Raw genomic sequence first — 23,626 nt, 5'->3', positions numbered from 1 at the left:
GCATTGCTCAGGTCTATAACTGTGAAACATGTGGCGTCATGTGGAATGGCAGTGATGAGGGAGACCACATCTGGGGCAATGGGGGCTATTGGGACTATTAGTGAATTCAGGGCTCTGAAATCTTGCACAAAACGGTATCCTTCACCTTTAGGGACAGGAATAATGGGGGTGTTGTATGGTGAGACAACTACAGTGAGGATTCCTTGGGTCAAAAAGGACTCTATCATTGGACGGACAGCATGTACCTTTTGGTCAGACAAAGGGTATTGTTTGAGGTAGATTGGATTGGAAAACCTAAGTTTAGCCTTGTATGGTGTGCAGTTGACAAAACCTATGTCTAACTTGGAAGAGGCCCAAACAGTAGAGGGGATGGATGACAGATCTATCTGCTCTTCTTGTTGTGCTAACATGGTAAGATCTAAACCCCCTGGAGGTGTGCATAATATCTTGGCACCCAGGATTCCCAAGAGATCCCTCCCCAAAAGGCTTACAGGACAGTTAGGGATTAGGCAGAAAGAGTGGAGGGTTTGGGAATAATTGAGAGGACAGTAGACAGAAAGCAGGGGGGTACAGAATGTTGGAACAGACACTCCATTAATTCCCACAGAAGGTTCTGCTTTTGACCTGGGTCCTTCATAGTAGGCAGTGCATATGCTGGAGCATGTTGCTTCAGTATCCACAAGAAAAGGAAGTGGGTTACCTTCTTTTTCTTGGATTTTTACAAGAAATTCCTTACTAGTAAGAGATGGCCATTCAGAGATCAACTGTTTAACCAGGAGACCAATAGAGGGTATCATGTTTCCTATGCATGTCTGTAATTTTAATACATCCATCTCCTTAGTGGATGACAATCCTGCCTCCTCTTTCCAACATTTAAAGAATCTCCTTACATATATTACAACATCTTCCCCCTTTGTCTGTTTGTATGACAAAGCAGTAGACATGGATGAACTATCTCTATACAGTCTTGCTAATTCTTTTTAAATTTCTTCCCACATTGTCTCAATCCCCTCCCTTGTGGCTAGACTATATGGCTCTTCTTTTCGGTCAGCAGGGGTTGTTGTATTAAAATCTGGAGCATTAATGGAAGGGACATGAGACCAGTCCCATCCAGATTCTGAGTCATATCCCAGAATACAATCTATGATTAGTTTCATATCAATCTCATATTGATATCAAGAGTCATATTTTGACCTTGACAACTTCTCTTCAAATACAAGAGACATGCAGAAGGGTTATTTCTGGGATTTGGGGCACCCTTGACAATTTCTCTAAGTACATTAGGGGCCAATGGTTTTATTATAAGTTGTGAGCCAATTGTCATAAAAGGAAATGTACCTAGATCACTTACTGTCATACCTGCAGACTGAGAGGTTTGGGCTAAGTCGGGATTCTTGTCTGCCTGCTCTGCTTTAGCTGTTGATCTAGTTACTATTTGCTTGGCTGCCTTGTCTGGATCTTGTAGTATAATCTTGCCAGTCCCCTTTTGTTTGTCCTGTACTGCAGAATATTCTAAAGAAAAGCAACCCATGTTACCCTTACGTTTCTTTCCCTCTTCTTCTTTATCTATGCCTTCTGCAGCTACACTGGCAAAGATTAGCTCATCATACTCATCATCATCATTAGTATTGGTAGGTCCTGTAAGACCTTTGAGGGATGGATATGTGCCAGTAGAGGCAGGAATGGCTGAGGCCTAGGGCGGTGGAGGTGCACTAGGGATCTGATTTGCTGTAGGGGATGTAATAGGTGTACCTGTGCCTAAACTTGAAGCTTCCAACTTTCTTTTCCCTTTTAATACTTTACCATCAGGGTCAGTAGGATACCAATGTGGGGCTACTCTGAGCCAATTTATGCCACCTTGTTCCATATATTCTTTATCCCAATCTGGGTCTGGGCCATACCATGGCCAAGCCTTTTTATCACCAAGACATAATCCTTTGATCATGTTCATGTGATATTCATCATTAGCTCCTAATCTAGGGAAAGGATTGGCGGATTCCATAGCCTCGGTCCAACCTGCAAGGACTGACTTTGGACACCTATTTTATACATGACTCCCCAGGGTGTGCTGGAGGGTAGCAAATGGACTGGGTATTTCCCATTCTAGGACCAAGGTTATAGGACAGATATCTACTTACAAAACCTCTGTCCTACACAATTTCCCACAACACAATAAAGTTGAAAAATTGACAACTAGGGACCAGAGAAGGCAAGTGATATTACTTGTGTACACTTATCTCTAACTCTTGTATATTCACTTATATACTAAGAAATCACCTATATCTCTTTATAGGCACCTTGAATTACCACATTCTAGTTCCCTTACTAGACCTGTCTAGTTCCCTTGCTAGACTAAGATCTGGACCTTTATGTAAACTGAGTCACAATACAATACAATACAAAATAGCCTTTCCTAAATGAATGTAGTCTTACAAAACCACGGGGATCATAGATTCAGGGCATCAATAATAGACACAAGGAATTACTACTCACCCGAAATGGTTTGGCTACATCCCACCGCTGCCACCAAGCTGAAAGGCAACCTCTATCCTAAGTGACTCGGTCCCACTTAGACGTTCTCTGGTCTCCGTTGCCGGCTGAATTTCAGGGAAGAACGATGGAGCAAATAATGACACGCACACAGTTGCTTTCCAACAAACTTCAAATGTATTACGGATAGATTGTTATATTTATACAGTATCGGATATGAACTTTGACTTACATAATATGCAATAAATAAAGTCATTGTAGACCACTTTAGTCGTTGGCCAGAAGCATTTGTAACTAATAAAGAAGATGCTAAGACTGTGGTGAAAATCCTAACCACAGATATTATCCCACCGCTGCCACCAAGCTGAAACGCAACCTCTATCCTAAGTGACTTGGTCCCACTTAGACGTTCTCTGGTCTCCGTTGCCGGCTGAATTTCAGGGAAGAACGATGGAGCAAATAATGACATAATGACGTCTAAGTGGGACCGAGTCACTTAGGATAGAGGTTGCCTTTCAGTCCCGACATTGCAGACCGCTCATCCCGGTCTTATTGAGGGTGTCCTCATTCTCAGACCACTCCCCGGATCCTGCGAAAGTGGTACTGATTGATCGAAATTCTGGGTGACCCCAGGTATACGCGGAGGCCCACTGAGTGGCAATAAGTGTATGGTTGTACGATCCTGTCTCCCACAGACCGAAAGGACCAACGGACTTCCCTCAATATCCCTCAATCGACCGATTTTCAGGCGAGGATTAAGGCCGCCATGGCACCTTCGGGGGAAGAAGTCCTCGCCAATATGCTGGCTAACAACCCAGCTGACAGGGAGGGCGCAAGGGCACCACCACCAACGGAAGCTAGAGATACCGTCAACGTTAGGTCGGATACCTTATCATCTAAACACCAATGGAAGGGCTCCAACACGGCTTCTCCAAAGGGGAAAGGAAGTTATCATAAACACCCCGTTTTAGCAGAGCCGTCTCTAAGAACTCTTGTCCATTAATCATCTCAGGCTCCATCATCAGGGGACGAGGACTTCATCCCTCCCCCTTCTCTGGAGATCATGAAAGAATGGAGAGCAGAAGAGTCTCCACCTAAAGAGGTAAAGTGACAAGACCCTCCTAGCAAGAAAGGCTTTTCTTTGGCACACTGGACACTCTTGTTTCGACTCACGCACCATCCGACACCCAGGATCATCCGAATGGGGTTTACCGGACTTCTGGCTCAGGAGGCCTATGGGAAAAGAAGTTCGAGACAAGCTCAGGGTTGAATGCCCACGCCCTCTATTACCGAACAAGATAGTCATCACCATGGAGTCCGGGGTCCATGTAAAGGTGTAGGAGAAGGACTCAAAACGAGTTAGGATGAAATACTGGACATGATCAGCCCTGGGAAAAAATTCTATACTTTGCGGACCTGACCCCACCCAAGACTCACCTCTAGAAGCTCACGATGTGAGGGAATGGGTACAAAGGGCAATATGTAGGTTGGGGAACGTAAGGCAGACAGGTGCACAGAATGGCGCAAAGCAGCCCGATTAACGATGGATTTCAAACTATTGAAGTTAGGGACGAAAGAGCGATGACCTCAGGCGGACGGACTATTGTTTGGAGAACCATTTATCTCAGCAACGGTTTGGTAGTAAGGAAGAAGACAGGAAACTATCGCCCAGTCATCCACCTACGCCAACACAATGGTTTTGGGGCGTACCGACACCTCAAGAAGGATGGTATCCATCTCTTAGGGGATCTACTTCTCGAAAGGGGTTCGCAAGGTTGGATTTGAAGGGCACTTACCTACTGGTTCACATGGTGCCTCATGAAGTTTCTGAAGCCGGTCACGGCACACTGAAGAGCAAAGGGTATCTGCTGTCGCATACCTAGACGACTTACTGATCTTTTGCAAATCCAATTCCTGACTACATTTACAGACGAGATTTATGTTTACAGTTTCGGGAATTGTTGGGATTCATAGTGAACAAAGAGGAGTCGGTTCGATCCCAGTTCCGAGTGATTCAGTTCCTCTACTTCGGAATAGATTCCACCTTGGGCGGATTCAGGGGCGTATTAGCCGCGAGGCAAACAAGGCATTTGCCTTGGGCGGCATTTTCCAGGGGGCGGCAAAAAAAGCCGCCCCCAAATGCCCAAGGCAAATGTCTTGTTAGCCTTGCGGCTAACAGACATGCCGGCGGGCTGCTGGGCGATCGGGCGGGCGGCCGGCCGGCGAGGGAGCACTTCCCCTGAGCTGTCTGCTCAGCTCCCTCGCCAGCCGCAGAGTGAGGCTGGGAGGCGGAGCCGGAATATGGCGTCATATTCCGGCTCCCAGCCTCACTCTGAGGCGCGCGAGGGAGCTGAGCAGACAGCTCAGGGGAAGTGCTCCCTCGCCGGCCGGCCGCCCGCCATGCAGTGCCGCCCGATCGCCCAGCAGCCACTGGACCACCAGGGACGAAGAGACACCCCCCCTCCCCAGCATTCCCAAAGGTAAGGAGGCTGGGGGGGGGGTTAATAAAAAAAAAAAAACGTGTTAAAAACAAATATAAAAAAAATGTGTTAAAAATAAATTTAAAAAAAAATGTGTTAAAAATAAATTAAAAAAAAAATGTGTTAAAAATAAATAAAACAAAAGTGTTAAAAATAAATACAAAAAAATGTGTTAAAAATAAATTTAAAAAAAAAGTGTTAATGTGGGTGGGTGAGTGTGTGTCTGTGTCTGTTAGTGTGTGTGTCTGTTAGTGTGTGTGTGTGTCTGTTAGTGTGTGTGTCTGTTAGTGTGTGTGTCTGACTGTGTGTGTATGTTAGTGAGTGTGTGTGTCTGTTAGTGTTTGTGTCTGTGTCTGTTAGTGTGTGTGTCTGTGTCTGACTGTGTGTGTATGTTAGTGAGTGTGTATGTTAGTGAGTGTGTATGTTAGTGAGTGTGTGTGTCTGCTAGTGAGTGAGTGTGTGTCTGTTAGTGAGTGTGTTTGTCTGTTACTGAGTGTGAGTGTGTCTGTTAGTGTGTGTGTGTGTTTCTGTTAGCTAGTGTATGCGTATCTGTCAGTGAATGTGTGCGTGTGTATTTAGTATGCGGGGCGGGGGGAAAGGTTGGGTGGGGGTGGCGCGGGAGGAGGGGGGGAGGGGGGGCGCCTGAGTTTTGTCCTGCCTAGGGCAGCACAAAACCAGGATACACCACTGGGCGGATTACACCTTCCCACATCATTGATAGCGACGATTCGTAAGGATATTCGACAGGTACGGCGTAAAGGCACCATAACCCTTTGACTATTTCCCAGGACTGCTTCACTACCGGGCCAGACAGCGGCTGAAAGCTCACTAGCTGAGATCCGGACACACCTATGAAATTGGGATCAGAATAGCGAAGACTTCGATAGTACTCATTACCGCGGTAAAGGAGTCAAGCGTGGCACCCAGAATGTTTGTTCTTAATCAGGATCATCCTCTGCTCCTTCAGGTTTAACTTGCCTTCGGGCAGATCCAAAAGGAGAACATCATCCATTGATAATGCAGGAGCGTCTGGAGTTGGTGGATTGGTGTCTTTCAGGGGAGACTGGTACGTCAAGAGACTATCGCAACCAACTAGAGACCTATTTTGGGACTCATGGACACCAGGTATTCCCCGAAATAACTTATCCGCATGGAACACCTGGAGTCGCTGGTGTATGGGAAGGGACTGCGATCCCTTTATTACCCCTATCTCCTTGTTGCTGAATCTTTATCATACTTAATATTCCATTAACGGGATATGTTCCGCGATTTCGACGACGCATAGTACGATTCACGACACTCCGGTCGATCAGGAGCCTTTGATATGACGCTTTATACGGGGTATCAAAGTGTCCAGAACCATGCGTCAAAGTATCACTGTTGTGGGACTTTGATTTGGTTCTTTTGGAATTAGTTAGATAACACGGACCTATCCCTCCGTCAGCCGTCAGCCATAGTCATGTTACTTTTAGGTCTTTTCGTCCGGTATCAGATGTACTGGAGTTCGACGTAGATGGTCTTTTTGGTATCACCAGAAGGAATGATTTCTACGGTGTCTCGTAGAACTAAATCTTATCTGCGTCCGAATCTTACCCTGTCCCCGGCGGTTTCCCAGTCTTTGTGCAATTAAAGCGGTACTTCTTTACATGGAGATCACGACAACACTTAGATTGTCACACCCAGGACATCTGCTGGTCTTATACCAACCATACAAGCCAGTTATCATAAACACTCTGTCTAGATGGGTTCATTGGTTGTTATCGCTAGCGGGGGTGGAGACGTGTTTTCGGTACTCATTCGGTACGAGGCGCAGCTGCTTCTCAGGCCTTCACGGGGGGCCTCTATATTTTACAGCGACGAATTGGACACGGATAGACTACTTCCGTATATGTTTGTCAACCACACACGCATCCTTCTCGCTCATACCACAGCTTTAAAAATGCAAAATATGAAGCCTCCTGTCATGTGATAAAATTGTAGATTATGCTAACGTAGTGTACCTATAATCTTAATTTTAATAATGACAGGAGGCAAGTATTTTCCCTCCCTGTTTCCCTCCCTATACTCTGGGAAATTCTAATATTCTGGTTTGTCATTATCTCAGTGTAATTATAAAGTTTTGGGTATTTCAGTATATTTATGGGATGCTTATCTGGTTAACATGTGTTACAGCCGTGGCGATTATTAAGTATACTATGGTTGTTTAATGTTTCAGTATATTAACTTAATATAAATATAGATACGTATAGTACTGGATTTAACGTGGACATCAGTTGGGTTCCATCACCTTTCACGTATTTCTGTTCTTTTCAGCGTAATCATCATAGATGGATTCGACAAGATAAAGCTGGAAGGTTCCAAGTTATGTGCTACACGTTACTCAGGACTGTTATTTGAATTCCCTGACGTTATAATTCGCATCAAAGAAAGAGGAAGTCATGTGTCTGTCAGGGCTTTATATATGGATGTGATGCCTGTTACTGATTGGTTTAAAGTTTAGTGATTGACTTGTGCTGCTGGAGGCATACAGTAAAGAACGTTGTGAAAAATACTCGCCTCCTGTCATTATTAAAATTAAGATTATAGGTACACTACGTTAGCATTATCTACAATTTTAGCTAGACTGTGAGAGGACCAGGGGTTATTACAACCAGGATGTGGGCCTTATTTTGGGGTCTTAACCTTTCAGTCAGAGAATCACTACTTTAGAGATATAGGAGTTTGTTGTTTAACCGTCTGACTGCCAGTGTCTGGTTACTTTCATTATATATGTGTACTTTGTGAATCTCATTCATGGATACTGCTATAGAAGGACACTGTGTTTTTTTTTTTATTACTGACTATTTGTAGCGTTACTTACCTTATCCAGGGGCCGGCCGCGGTCCTCTCTTCGAGCCGCGCGCGGTCCTGCTGCTGCACGAGCCGCGCGCGGCTCATCCGACGGCTGCAACAAGAAGGCGGGCAGTGACTGCGAGAAGCGGTCACGTGTCCCGCCTGAAACTAAGAGCGCGCCGCGGGTCTCGGGCGCGCTCTTAAAGAAACAGTGGGAGCCTAGATTGGCAAAAGACTTACCTTTTGGGGGTGTGGATATGACAGGAGCCAATCACATTAATTTAGAAGGTATTTATACTCACCTTTTTCCCTTAATCCTTGCCCTATTGTGGTTTCTGTTGCAGTTCCCTTTAGCGCTTGTTGTGTTCAGTTGTGTTCCTTCGTATTGACCTTGGCTTTGTTTCTGACTACGTTATCTCTTTATCCTTATCTGTTCTGTTTGCCGGCTTGCTGTTTACTGTGTTCCAGACCCCGGTTAGTCCTAGTTTATGCTGTCTCTTTGTACCCTTGACCTCGGATCGTTCCTGACTCTGTCTCCTTTCATATACGTCGAATCCGGCCATTCTAAGGTCCGGTAGACGTATCTCTCCTCTGTGTTGTCTTTTGTTAAGTTGAATCCTGCGAGTTGGGGTATATTTTCGTTACACTATTACCTACATCTGATTGTACCCTTTCAATTATTCAGCTAATTTGTCTGATGTGAGTGTTTACCTATTATTATTATTATTATTTATATAGCGCCATCAGATTCCGTAGCGCTGTACAATTATACTTCCATTACTGGTTGGCAATCACAAGACGAGCTGTCTCATAGCACTAGCTACAGTTGATTTATACACTCAGAGATTTTTCGGTCCTTGAGGAAAGCCAGAGGGGACTCTAGTGAATTGCTCCTTCTTTGTAATTTTATATTTTTCTCATTTACTTAATTTGCATCTGAGTCTTAGTAACAGTACACGCTGACTAGGAGATTTTTGTAATAAGTCTACTTACCATATTTTTCCTTTCGGTACCCTATCAAAAGATTTAATATTGTTTTATGTATTTTTTGGAGGGACTTGCCTTGTGCGTGACATGGCTAGTGGCACCTGTCAGACACTATTCTATTATAATGTAAGACCAGCATGAAGGGTTAATATGGTGACAGAATAAAGGGGGCGATGGGGAAAGTGAATGTTTACCCAGAGAAAGTGAAATGAGGATTGCGAAACGCGTTGATGTTATTTTGCTCTTACGGTGACATCAGATCATTTCAATGATATCAACATAATAAAACCAGTTCTAAAACTTGAATTAGTATCTATTATTCTATCAAGGAAGAATGGGTGACACTATCATCTTTGCAGGTAGAAGTGACTGAAACAATCATCACTATGAGCCAGCCAGGGCTCCTGTGAGTGGATTGAGGTGGTGTGAGTAGTAATCCTTCCACTAATATTGGAAGAGTAGTTGTATCACTGAGAAATAAAGGCTGGTTCAAAGAATCGTCTGAAAGAGATTATCATACAGCAGATCGTTGTGACTTTGGAAGACAAGGGATAAAACAAATAACCATTGATCGTGGGATAATGCGGGGCGTGGGCTTTTAATGTGAAATGTATTACTGGGACATTGGATGGAGCCTCTTGTGAGCCTCGTGCTGCTCCTTCAGCTTATATTGCTGGGAGACCTCAACCCCCCTCACAGATCTTTCAAATCTCTCGCACAGGTATCTCCAAATTAAAGGGGAACACGTTCTTCTTGTTTTGATGAAAGCCTATAAACTCAGGGCCATTTGCTGGTATTCAAAGAGAAGCTGAGATTTTATGCCAAGTCACTCCCAAACTGATTTGGTGGATTTTTTCAATTTGGTTATTTTGAATAAAAATCTGCCATTTCCTTACAATTCTCTCCATTTCCAACCTTAGAGTATCTGCTCTTATGCAATGTTTCTGAAGCCCACCTTTGAATAGCTCTGCATATTTTTGTATTTGAATATAAGATGAAATAGTGTGCAGCGCTAAATTAGAAATACCACAAAATGAAATACAATACATGCACTGTGGTGGTGTATATACCCAATCAAAACACACATAAATATACCCCAAGTATATACAGGATCAGATGGTAGCCAGAAGTCAAATATGGTAAAATTCTGTAGTATAGCCCATTTCTGAAAATCTGTATTGGGTGATGGTGTTAATAGATGGTAATCCCAAAGGTGTTCCTCTGTTTGAAGCTTGTTCCTCAAAGTAAATGGTGTAGAACAGGCACACAAATTAGAAATTCAATATAAACATTTATTTGTAGAAAAATATAAAAATCTTACATTAAAGTGATAATGATGCCGTTCACAGGTAGATACCATAAGCACAACGCGTTTCGACGAACTAGCTCGTCTTCCTCAAGGTGCAGCAGTACATTACAAGCTTCAAATGCATATAAATGAAAAATAGCGCGGGAAACGGGTACTTCCAACCCGCCCCCTTTGCCCAACAACCAATCAACAATGGATTTGCTCGTTCTTCTTTTGATCCTCTCCGGTTACTGTAGTCGCGGCTGTTTTACTTCCGGTTTTCGGTGCTTTGCGTCGGCCGGGGTCACTTCCGTTTTTTTTGCGTTCCACGGGTGGCCAATCATATTCTCTATGCGTTCCACAGGTCGTAGATACAGTCTCTGAATGCGAAAACTGTGGTAATCACAGCTCAGTCCATATAAGTCCATAATAAAAAGTCCATAGATAAAGGGGAAAAAGTATAAGTATAATAATTATAAAAATAGCCACATATATGAAACAAGAGTGTCTAATACCTATATAGTATGGATCTTAAAGTTAAATATAATTATACATGTCAAAATCGATATTTAGCCCCTGGGGAGAGAGGGTTTCCAAATCGAAGATCCATCTCATTTCTGTTTTATTGAGGATCTTCAGATGGTCACCCTCTCTCCAAGGTTTTGGAGTATAGTGTCAAAGAATGTATAACCTGTAGTTCCAACAATATTGTCTATCTATTAACATGTATATGTGGTTTGCAATACGTGGGGCGAACTATCCGACCATTAAAAATTAGAATCGGCGAACATTTAAGAAATATACAGAATGGGGTTTTAACCCATTCTGTATCTGCTCATATACACCAAAACATAATGGAGACACAAAAGCATTGCACTTTATGGGAATTCATTGACATGTATAATTATATTTAACTTTAAGATCCATACTATATAGGTATTAGACACTCTTGTTTCATATATGTGGCTATTTTTATAATTATTATACTTATACTTTTTCCCCTTTATCTATGGACTTTTTATTATGGACTTATATGGACTGAGCTGTGATTACCACAGTTTTCGCATTCAGAGACTGTATTTACGACCTGTGGAACGCATAGAGAATATGATTGGCCACCCGTGGAACGCAAAAAACCCGGAAGTGAACCCGGCCGACGCAAAGCACCGAAAACCGGAAGTAAAACAGCCGCGACTAGAGTAACCGGAGAGGATCAAAAGAAGAACGAGCAAATTGTTGATTGTTGATTGGTTGTTGGGCAAAGGGGGCGGGCTGGAAGTACCTGTTTCCTGCGCTATTTTTCATTTATATGCATTTGAAGCTTGTAATGTACTGCTGCACCTTGAGGAAGACGAGCTAGTAAGTCGAAACGCGTTGTGCTTATGGTACCTACCTGTGAACGGCATCATTATCACTTTAATGTAAGACTTTTATATTTTTCTACAAATAAATGTTTATATTGAATTTCTAATTTGTGTGCCTGTTCTACACCATTTACTTTGAGGAACAAGCTTCAAACAGAGGAACACCTTTGGGATTACCATCTATTAACACCATCACCCAATACAGATTTTCAGAAATGGGATATACTACAGAATTTTACCATATTTGACTTCTGGCTACCATCTGATCCTGTATATACTTGGGGTATATTTATGTGTGTTTTGATTGGGTATATACACCACCACAGTGCATGTATTGTATTTCATTTTGTGGTATTTCTAATAAGCGCTGCACACTATTTCATCTTATATTCACTTTTGTATTGTGGGATTTAGTGATTATTCCCATCAAGTGTGTCCTAGCCGCTTCTTTCAGCGCCACGGATCATACTGCTTTTTACCTTTGTATTTTTGTATTTATTGTAACCATTGAATCCTGAATAATGGAAGTTACCAGGAATTCAGTATAAAGTATCCTATTGGTCACCGTTTGTGGTATAAACATAAACTCCCACTACTCCTGGGCGGCAGCAATGATCACAGTACACATCAGCCCCAATACATACAATAGAAACCAAAGAAAAAAATGACCTGCGAACTATCCCATATCCCTATTTAAATAACTGCTTTTAAAACTACTTTTAGAATTACTCCAATGGCTATTTAACTGTTCGCTCACCTGGCACGTCAAGGATGAACCACTTAGGTGAGTTCTTCACTAACAATTCACCTTGCTTCCTTCAGTCAAATGATAAAATCTCTAACGAGACAGAGAGGGGTATTTTTCTACACAGTTACTAACCCTTAATAGAGAACACATGGGGTGGGCGGCAGCATTGTAACATGGCGGTGTGATGCAAAAGCAAATACAAACATACAACAAGGAGTCCTGTGCTCAGACTCCCATTACCCCTGGGCAGCAGCAATGATCATAGTATATATCAGCCCCAATATATACATTAAAAATGAAAGAAAAAAAGTTACTCGTGCCCGATGCACATTTAAATGGAGGTTTTATTTTAGTATACAGAACCTCCAGTTATTTAAATATGCGCAGGGATTTAGGATAGTGCGCAAGCTACTTTTTATCTTTATTTTTTTATCAGGCGTTTATGGTATGGCTGAGAGGGGAGGAGCCTATTTCTGCCACCAGCGATACCCAGCCAAGCAGTGACAGTCATTGAGATTCCTTGCAGTGACTATAGGACATGTGTCTACGCTATGAGCCGTGTTAGTCTCAGGAAGAAGGTAGGATGCTCTGTAATTAATGGGTTGGATCCGTGATAGTAAATATTTATCATTACAATATTAATACGTTCCCTGAAGGTAAAAATTCTATTTCTAACTGTATCCTAAGTGATATTAAAGAACTAAATCTAACTATATCACAAGCTACTCACCCTTCTTCTGGATGTCCCTTTCACCAGTTAGCACAGCCACCCACTCCCTCCTCATATCTCCGAAACGATGGTTAGAGTGTAAGCTCTTCAGGAGAATTTGCTTGCTCACTGGCCTGTTACTTATGGACACCCTTAAATCAAAGATTAATTTCCCCCATCTTGATTCCTATGGGTTAATGCTATTGGCCTTATAACGGTGAACTCCTCACCCTACAAGCCAGGGGTTAACTCACCAGTAGGACCTGTTCGGGTTACGGTAAATCATTCCTCAACATGAAGTGTTTCGTTTTTCATGTCCTGCTCGCCTCAAACCAGCTCGTTTTTTTCTCCATCTTTGCATATTTGTGTGTCTGATAATATCAGATGGTTGGTGAGACTCTCCCTGTTTAACCCCATAATCAAATGATTTGGGTAAGTGTTTAGTAAGTGGATGGGTGATTGGAGGATTATTCTCTCTCTCTTTTGTTTGAAAGCCGCCCCCCCCCCCCCTTAAGCAAACATTAGTGCTCCATTAGCTCCACTTTGCATTGTCTGCCCTTGTATAAACATTGTGTCATATAAAGAGCTCGATGATAACATCACATTTATCTGCCTACATTAAAGGCACATGCATCACTTGGAATGAGACAGTTGTTTCACAGTTTAAGCTGAAAAAAGCAGGGAAATATTGTTAGCTTGTTTCTTTTCTTCTTGTTTTTGCATTTTCTTTCTTATGCTTTCCCCACCCACTACAGGGGTGGAGGGGAAGAGGGGTGCACTGATCTAACCAATCAGAGTCCTATCCCTAGGAATGCTAAAAAAAAAAAAAGTGCATTGAGCATGCCGGAAAGATTTACAAACGTTCAATTGGAAGATCTCTTCATCTTGCAACATCCTGATGGGGGAGCAGAGAGGGAGTCTGATCAGTGTTATTTATGAAGAAACTCCCCAAGCTGAGAGACGTGCCCACTAATGCAGTCTGACCACTTTTATAGGAAGTTTACAAATATTTGAAAAGTATGTTATAAAGTTTTTCTTGCTTTCTTTTGGTTTGTAAATTTGTTTAAAGTGTTTGCTTGCTTAACAAAAATTCACATTTTTTTGAAAATGATGCATGTCCTTTTAAAGGATCACTATAGGATCAGGAACACAAACCTGTATTCCTGACCCTATAATGTTAAAACCACCATCTAGCCCCCTGGGCCCCTCATGCCTCCATAAATATAGCAAAATCTTGCTGTATTCAAGCCTAAAGCTGCTGGCTCTGCCCCCGTCTGCCTCAAAATAACAAGCAGTCTGCTGACATCATCAGAAGTGGTAGCCTGATCCAATCACAATGCTTCCCCATAGGATTGGCGGAGACTGACAAGGAGGCAGATCAGGGGCAGAGCCAGCATGATTCAAACACAGCCCTGGCCAATCAGCATCTCCTCATAGAGATTAATTGAATCAATGAATCTCTATGAGGAAAGTCGGCATGCAGAGGGGGGAGATACTGAATGTTTGGATGCATTTTAGGCAGCCATGACCCAGGAAGGATCTCTAACAGCTATCTGAGGAGTGGCCAGTGAAGTTATCACTAGGCTGTAATGTAAACACTGCATTTTCTCTGAAAAGACAGTGTTTACAGCAAAAACCCTGAAGGTAATGATTCTACTCACCAGAACAAATTAATTAAGCTGTAGTTGTTCTGGTGACTATAGTGTCCCTTTAACAATAACTGTCCTTATAATGTTTTGAATGGCATCACCACTCTGTACACAAATGAGGAAACCTTAGTAACGTAACTACAGGGTGTAGCTACCTCGGGTGCAAATATTGGGGGTGGGGAGGTGCCTGTGAGGAGTGGGCCAATAGCCGGTTCCAGGGTGCTAGAAGGTGGCTCCCCCTGGACAGTGCCTGTGGAGTATGGATTGCTCGCTTTAATTAATTAATGAGGGAATAGCTGTCTGATAACACATATGCATTTAGGTGTATGGTATATGTGTCTATATATTGCAGACATTTCCACAAGGTGAACAGCAACGGAAAGGTTAAAGTTAACTTAAAACACACAGTCAAATGTATATGCACTTAATCTATAGAGCTATTCATAGACGAGCTAACTGCAAATTTAGGGTCAGAAGGAGTAAACCGCCTCCTCTACCAAAATATTCTGGGGGGAGGAGGCAGGACGCGGTGGCAGTGACGAGGGACGCACGCTCTCACTGGAATATGATGTCACTCCAGCCACAGCATCACTAAACAGTGTGCGAGGGAGCAGTGTGAGGACATAGGAGATTGATGGAGCCCCCGGACTAAGTCTGGATAGGCCTAAAAAATTTAAACCACAATAAATAATATTAATTTGTCAGTGTGTGTGCAAGAATGTGTGAGTGTTTGTCAGTGTGTGTGTGTCTGTGTCTGTCAGTGTCTGTCAGTGAATGTGTGTCTGTCAGTGAGATTGTTTCAGTGTGACTGTCAGTGAGTGTGTGTCTGTCAGTGAGTGTGTCTGCCAATGAGTGTGTTTCAAATCAGTGACAGTGTGTCTGTTAGTGTCTGTTAGTGAGTGTGTTTCAAATCAGTGAGAGTGTGTGTGTGCCATTGAAAATGTGCCTGTCAGTGAGTGTATGTCTGTCAGTGTGTATCTATGTATGTATGAGTCAGTGTGTATATTTGTTTGTGTAAGTGTGTGTGTGTGTATGTGTCAGTGTGAACATATGTGTGCTTCAATGTGTATTTGCAGGGCAATGTATGTGCACCCAGAAACACCAACTTTACATACAAACACATCCAAACACTTAACACTTCAAGTACACCACTGCTTCAAAACACCAACAGTACATATAAATATACAATTGCATTCAAATGCCAACACTAAACACAATTGCATACATAGAAACAAAACTGCTAACTATAATAGTAAACAGAAAAGAGGGAGTCAGACTGTTAGACAAAAGCTCTGAAACTGGAAAGGTATAGGGATTCACCAAAAACCTATGAGAAAATGTAGATAGATTGTAGATACTATACAAGATAGTAGCAGTTATCCAGGAGCTTACTTAGTACAATGAATAAGGTAAATTTAACCCCTTAAGGACCAAACTTCTGGAATAAAAGGGAATCATGACATGTCACACATGTCATGTGTCCTTAAGGGGTTAAGTGAAAATTTTATAAAAATTAAATTTAAATAAAATATGGAAAATGGAAAGAGTAGTCTAAAATTATAGGTTGTGTGACATCCTTAATTATTCTTTATATGGATTAACCATTAAATGTCTAATATAACTAGATAGTTGGACACAATTGTGTGGAACCCAAGTAAGTAGAAAAAATATATATAAAGAAAATAGGATAAATTGTAACCTTACTGCTCAACTGCAGAAGTAAAAATAGAAATAAGTATAAGTTAAAGGATACAGTAACCAGATGGTTTTAAAGAATGTTCACAAAGTATCCACTATCATCTATTCAAACAAATAGTATATATAGAGAAAGTGAGCAAGCTCAGTGCAACAAAACTGGTTTGTATTAGGCAATATATATATATCGCTGGAAACAACTGGAGGTATCAAAGTATTATTTATTATAAATTGTTAAAATCGAAAGTTCAAAAAAATGAAATAAGGATCATATCCATAATATTAATGCCAGTCAATTACGGGTAAAAAATGCAAGACCACCTTGTATTTCAGCTCGGATGGATACGGATGCTGCTTGTAATCCTCTTGCCCAGATCCTAATCGCCGGTGAGGACGGCGTGCGTTCCACAGTGCGTTCCACCTCGAGCCTCACTTCGGGGGAACAGCACTGCTTGTGCGGCGGTGTTAGTGATGCGTCTGGGATCCGAGATAGGTGAGTCTTCTGCAGAGGTACCCTGGCTGGATAAAGATCGTGTGGATATTCCTTCTGGCTGTTCTAGCTGTCTGACGCGTTTCGTAGAGAATAGCTCTACTTCCTCAGAGACGGATAGAGTACCCTCCACATGAGCGTGTTTAAATACCTCTCAGTTGTTAATTTGATGATTGCTAAACAGTCTTTTAGTAATTGTTCAGTATAATATATATATCCAGAGATGGGACTATTATAATTGATTGTATATTTATGTAATGGAATAAATGAAAGATCGAAATAAATGATAAATATAAAACATTCTTTCACTTGTTGTGTCTTATTTCTTATACATGATAAAATTAATATGGGCATAATTGGCATTAAAAGAATCAGTATGAGAAGCAAAAAGATATAAAAATAAAAATAAAAATAAAATTAGAATGAGATAAAATAGAAGAAGAGAATCTTCCATAATCACATAAATGTCATATAAATTAAATAAATCGATTTGTACATAAATTAAGTTCGTTTTCAAATAATCTAATTCTTAGAGATAGATACATAGATATCTGTTTTGGTGTTTACACAAAGATAGCTGCGTAGGTCACATCATATGTGGATAAAGATCGAAATATATATAATGAATCAGAGTATGATGATCTTATAAACCAGAGAATAATCATATGTCAGCAAAATGTACATTAAAAATCATAAAGCATTTTTTGATAGGTCGGTGATAATGTGGACAGGAAAATTATCATGCGTCTATATATACAGCGGGAATATTTGGACGGGGTCTGATATCCTGGAATGAAACACAAGTATTAATGCAGGGAACAATTATCATAACTTTATAATTAAAAATTATCTTTCAATCATCAAATTAACAACTGAGAGGTATTTAAACACCCTCATGTGGAGGGTACTCTATCCGTCTCTGAGGAAGTAGAAGCGCGTCAGACAGCTAGAACAGCCAGAAGGAATATCCACACGATCTTTATCCAGCCAGGGTACCTCTGCAGAAGACTCACCTATCTCGGATCCCAGACGCATCACTAACACCGCCGCACAAGCAGTGCTGTTCCCCCGAAGTGAGGCTCGAGGTGGAACGCACTGTGGAACGCACGCCGTCCTCACCGGCGATTAGGATCTGGGCAAGAGGATTACAAGCAGCATCCGTATCCATCCAAGCTGAAATACAAGGTGGTCTTGCATTTTTTACCCGTAAGTGACTGGCATTAATTGTTACAAATCGCTATTTGTAACTGGCCCTTTAAATGAAAAATTGCCCTGCTTCCCTGGATTGTGGAGAAGCCTATTTGCCAGCCTCCTTCCTTATGACTATGGCCCTGTGTGAGCGGTGATACCCCAGATAGCTATGCCATGGAGCCTATTCATATAATGAAAGACTATGGGAAAGACTTTAGCTCCATGGCAATTGAACTGTGTGAATAGGATCTGCGCGCTATTCGGTAGTTTTGTGCGCTCAGATCCCAGCTATCTGGGGATAGGTGAAATGTCTGTGTGTTATGTGTAAAAGGGGACTTTATGTATTTTAAAGTGTTTTATGTCGTTTTGCAACCATGTGGTTAATGGAGTCTGCCTCTAGTCCTGGATAATTGAATTACTTCCCCCCATTGTCTCCAGGATAGAGGGCCCTGTAAAACCATGCTTACAGAAGGTCAAATGCACATTTGTACTAACTTCTGAACCCCTGGTCCAATTCGTATGATTTTTGAGTATGTTGTTCCCCTGAATGGATTGATTGTGAATATGTATTTTTATGCGAATGTGATGTATATTTTGGGAGTTATGAATGTTGTGTAAAAACTGTATTTTTACTGTCTGTGATAATTATGTTAATCCCTTGTGTAGCATAATTATATCACAGACATAGGGGAGGATTTTGTGTGTAATTACTGGGAGTGGTTTTAATGATGTACGTGTATGATTGGTTGTTTTGTCCCGCCCTGTGGGTGGTCCTGTATTTACAATGGTAATAAAAACCAGGCTGGGTGTTCCAGCACCTCAGACCTATTCTGACCCTCTAACTTGCAGCCTTGACTCATGTTTGTAGGGGACAGCTATAATCACTACAGGGATTGCTATGCTCTTCATACTCCCTTAGCTACTGAGCTCTTGTAAGAGCTCTTGTTCCTGATCCTGCTTCGCTCTACAGAAGGAAGAGGTTCGCCTATTGGAACCTGGAGCCTGGTCGTAGGTCCAGGGCGCAGAGCAGACGGCGAGATACCAGCCCAGCAGCGGTGGTTCATGGAGTCTGCAGTGCTTATGGTGGCTGCGGTGCTGATGGTCCTTTGGTGAGCGCTAGGAGCATCCTTTTCTACGGTCCAACTTCCAGCCAGCCTGGAGGCAACCGTAACATTAATATTATGGATATGATCCTTACTTCATTTTTTTGAACTTTCGATTTTAACAATTTATAATAAATAATACTTTGATACCTCCAGTTGTTTCCAGCGATATATATATATTGCCTAATACAAACCAGTTTTGTTGCACTGAGCTTGCTCACTTTCTCTATATATACTATTTGTTTGAATAGATGATAGTGGATACTTTGTGAACATTCTTTAAAACCATCTGGTTACTGTATCCTTTAACTTATACTTATTTCTATTTTTACTTCTGCAATTGAGCAGTAAGGTTACAATTTATCCTATTTTCTTTATATATATTTTTTCTACTTACTTGGGTTCCACACAATTGTGTCCAACTATCTAGTTATATTAGACATTTAATGGTTAATCCATATAAAGAATAATTAAGGATGTCCCACAACATATAATTTTAGACTACTCTTTCCATTTTCCATATTTTATTTAAATTTAATTTTTATTACATTTTCACTTAAATTTACCTTATTCATTGTACTAAGTAAGCTCCTGGATAACTGCTACTATCTTGTATAGTATCTACAATCTATCTACAATTGCATACATACCTGTAGATACATTCAAATACACAAAACATGCAATATAAAATCATTTGTTATTTTTGTCTATTGAGTTAAGAAGTGTTTATTCATAAAATGATAATGCACTTTATCAAGATGCACTTTATCAAGAAATACTATATTCTGTACGTGTGTTGAATTAGCCTCACAATTAGAGGGACAGGGTGGCTGGGGGATGGGAGAAAGGGGCATACATATTTATTCTGCCCCAAGCAACTATAACTCTGGTTACACCCAGGGCCGGATTAACATAGGGGCTGATGGAGCTGCAGCTCCAGGCCCATGGAAAAGGCCCATTTAAAAAAAACAAAAACATTTTTTTACTTTTTTTACACTCTACTCTTGCCACCTGACTAGTAGTTTACTGGCACTGATGGTATTTTAGGCTGCCTGGCCAGGCGGTATTACTGCAATACCGGCACGGCCAGGCAGCCTAAAATACCATCAGTGCCAGTAAACTACTAGTCAATGCAGATATTTTTTTTAGTATAAACTGAGATTACTCTGCAATACCAGCACCGGCCAGGAGGGGTCACTGTGTTTGGAGAGAGGCAGGGATAGGAAGTTACAGCATATCCCTCCCTGCCTCTCTCTACTCACTGATCCGCGGGGGAGCAGCTACACAGCACTGAGAGTCCAGACAGCAGCTTCCAGCCTGCAGAGACAGGCTACAGCTTAGTGAAGTGAGGGATGGGGGGAAAGGCTGCAGGGAGACTGAGACACTAATGGACACTGGGGACACAGACACTTGGAGACACTGGTAAACATGGGGACACTGAGACACTAGGGGACACATGGGAACACTGAGACACTATGGGACACTGGGAGACCTGGGGACACTGAGACACTAGGGGACGCTATGAGACATAAGGACATTGAGAGACACATTGGGACACGGAGAAACTAATGACACAGTGTCTCCATGTCTTCCAGTGTCCCCATGTCTCCCACCAGTGTCCCTAGTGTCTCCGTGTCCCCATGGCCCCCAGTGTCCCCTAGTTTCCCAGTGTCTGTGCTCCCATGTCTCTCAGTGTCCCCATGTCTCCCAGTGTCCCCATGTCTCCCAACCAGTGTCCTTAGTGTCTCAGTGTCCCCATGTCTCTCAGTATCCCTAGTGTCCCCACTGCCTCCCAGCCAGTGTCCCTAGTGTCTGTGTTCCCATGTTTCTCAGATCCCTACTGTCTTAGTGTCCCCAAATGTCTGTGTCTCCGTGTCTCCCAGTGTCCCCAAGTGTCTCAGTGTCTCCAGGTCTCACTGTGTCCCCATGTCTCTCAGTGTCCCCTAGTATCCTAGTGTCACAGGACACACTGATACATGGGGACACTGGGAGCAATGAGGACACAGACACTGGGAGACTAGTGGACTGGGTGACATGGGGACACTGACACTGTGATACATAGGGACACTGATGCCAGGCTGGCCTTCCAATCCTTTGGGCAGACATGCCCCCTTTTTGGGCATTTTCACTCATTTTGGCAGTTCTGGTCCCGTGATTCATGTCAGTGGCCCACCCTTTTACCCCGCCCATTGACTTCCTGCTTCACTGGACACTGCTGTTAGGGGGAATGGATTTACTTAAAAAAGATGAAAGCATAAATTAGAGAGAGATTAGCATAGAGTATGTGTTTTCTTATAGCTGCATCCTATGAGCTTCCCTCTGGCACCATCTCCATCAGATACATAACGCTTGAGATGACTGTTTTAGTGTTTTTGGTCGATAAGATTCTGTAAATAGGCCCCTCATAATTGTCAGCACCAGGCCCACTGGGCTCTTAATCTGGCCCTGGCTACACCACTGGGAAACATGGACCTTGAAAGTGGTGGCAAAAAGATAGATTATTAATTAAAGTGAGAATTCAAGGTCAAATCCGACAAACTGGAAACATTCTCTAAGTCAACTATGCTTTCAGTTTGGCTACTCCATGACATCGAACACATGGGATTTCAAATGCTTTCAACAAAATGTAATGACCGTTTTCCTTTTAATAATGTGAATGGGGTTTGGGCTCTCAGGGCCCGCTACCGAGTCTGCCCACAGGGCCCATCCTGAGTCCGCCATAAGGATACAGTGAGTCCGCCCATAGGGATACAGTGAGTGTAGTGGATGTAGTGTGTGTATAGTTAATGCAGAGTGTGTGTGTGTAGTGGATGTAGTGTGCGTATAGTGAATGCAGAGTGCGTATAGTGAATGCAGAGTGTGTATAGTGAGAGTAGTGAATGTAGAGTGTGTGTCTGTGTAGAGGATGTAGTGTTTGTGTGTATTAGATGCGGTGTGTAGTGGATGCAGTGCCTGTGTGTAGTGTGTAGATTGTGAATGCAGAGTGTGTGTTTGTGTAGTGTGTGTAAATATTGTGTGAAATGGGGAGAGCATCCTGTGGGGAGAACTGAACTTTTTTTTTTTTAAATATATTTTATTTTATTCCCCCCATCCCTGCTTCTTACCTGTGGTCAGGTATGACCTTCCCTGGTGGCTCAGTGCAGGGCGCCCAACAAAGCAGAGGGGGCCCCGCCAGCGCTGTCTTTATTTCCCAGCTGATCTACTATCTCTAACTCTCGCAAGCCTTGCCTGCGTGCACGCTCGCTCGCTACGCTCATGGTGCTCCCAGGAGTTAAAGATAGAAGATCAGCTGAGAAGTAAAAACGGAACTGACTGTGCCCCCTCTGTTGTGTTCAGGTAGCCGGGGGCCCGCACATACATTTAGTGATAGTCGCTATATGTACGTGTACATAGAGAATGTGAGGCCCGGGACTCCAAGAGCAGTTAGGGACATCTCAGGACTACCGGGCCCGTGACAACCATCAGGGTTGTCACCCCCTGATGGCGGCCCTGGAGCTATGTATCACTTCTTCCAATATCTTACTGACGGGATGCCATCCTTACAAATAAACCACTCAGGGCAGCAGGAAAGGAACAGGTCTGCTGTGATTGTGCTCTGGAGGTCCCTCGTGGCAGTGATAGGAGACAATCACTGGTGGCAGATTGAAGACAAACACTGTAATGGATTGAAGCCTGCAACCCAATCCGGAGATCAGGCACCATGTTCTCGTTACACAAACCCTAACATTAACCATAAATTCCACTTCCTAGCCCTTATATTGTTAGGTATCATTATTGTCTAAAGTGGAATCCCAAATCTAATTTATACCCAACACTAACACCGGCCCAATATCCAAAACTCAGAACATCAGATTCCTTATCCTAAGCATAAATTGAATTAATTTCTAAAACCTGATCTTAACTCTTACTCTGTGTCATCAATCTCCAGCATCCAGCCCTAACTGACATAAATTCCAGTGGAGACTACTCCCCACTAGTTGGATGGCACAATTACAGTTATTTCTATTAGCGAGGATAGATAGGTTGGAGCAGCATTGTGTAGAGATTTGAAAGCAAAAAAAACAGAATCTTAAATTGAGCCCTACATCTTACAGTACGCCAATGCAGGGATTGAAAGAGAGGGGAGGAGTGGGAGGTGCAGGAGGACAGAAAGATGAGCCTTGCCACTGCTTTCATTATAGATTACAAGAGGGAAAGCTGTGAAGACGTAAAACCACTGAGCAGCAGATTGCAGTCGTCAAAGCAAGAGATGATAGCGGCATGGACCAGCACCTTAGCCACATATGGCGTTATGTGGGGGCGGATGCACACACTGAAATAGAAGTGGCAAGATTTGGCGATGTACTGGACATGAGGGATGAAGGAGAAGTTGGAGTCAAAGAAAATGCCTAGGCAGCTAGCCTGTGTGGTGGAGCTAATGGTGGTGCCATTGACTTGGAGACAGACAGACACAGGAATAGCAACACCGGAGGGAGGAGACCAGAAGTTGTGTTTTGGACAGGTTAAGTTTGAGGATCTGTATATATGTTGTATATGTATAGTGCAAAGTGATGTGCTTGTATGACAACATTATAATAATCTAACTATGCATATGGAGGCA

The 23,626-nt window shown here is 42.5% G+C and overlaps 1 protein-coding gene across 1 annotated transcript in view; it reads left to right on the top strand.

Annotated features, from left to right (window-relative positions):
- The first annotated feature begins 12,714 nt into the window (after positions 1–12,714).
- The window catches only part of LOC134603629 (acetylgalactosaminyl-O-glycosyl-glycoprotein beta-1,3-N-acetylglucosaminyltransferase-like), a 117,768-nt gene continuing 106,856 nt past the window's right edge, over positions 12,715–23,626 (top strand). The window contains exon 1 of the mRNA XM_063449777.1: positions 12,715–12,767. Within this exon, the coding sequence (XP_063305847.1) occupies positions 12,741–12,767 (27 nt within the window). The 5' untranslated portion in view covers positions 12,715–12,740. The remainder of the gene's footprint in view (positions 12,768–23,626) is intronic.

This window comes from Pelobates fuscus, chromosome 3 (assembly GCF_036172605.1).
Source record: "Pelobates fuscus isolate aPelFus1 chromosome 3, aPelFus1.pri, whole genome shotgun sequence".
Lineage (NCBI taxonomy): Eukaryota > Metazoa > Chordata > Amphibia > Anura > Pelobatidae > Pelobates > Pelobates fuscus.
This window is presented reverse-complemented; position numbering and strand designations above follow the sequence as displayed.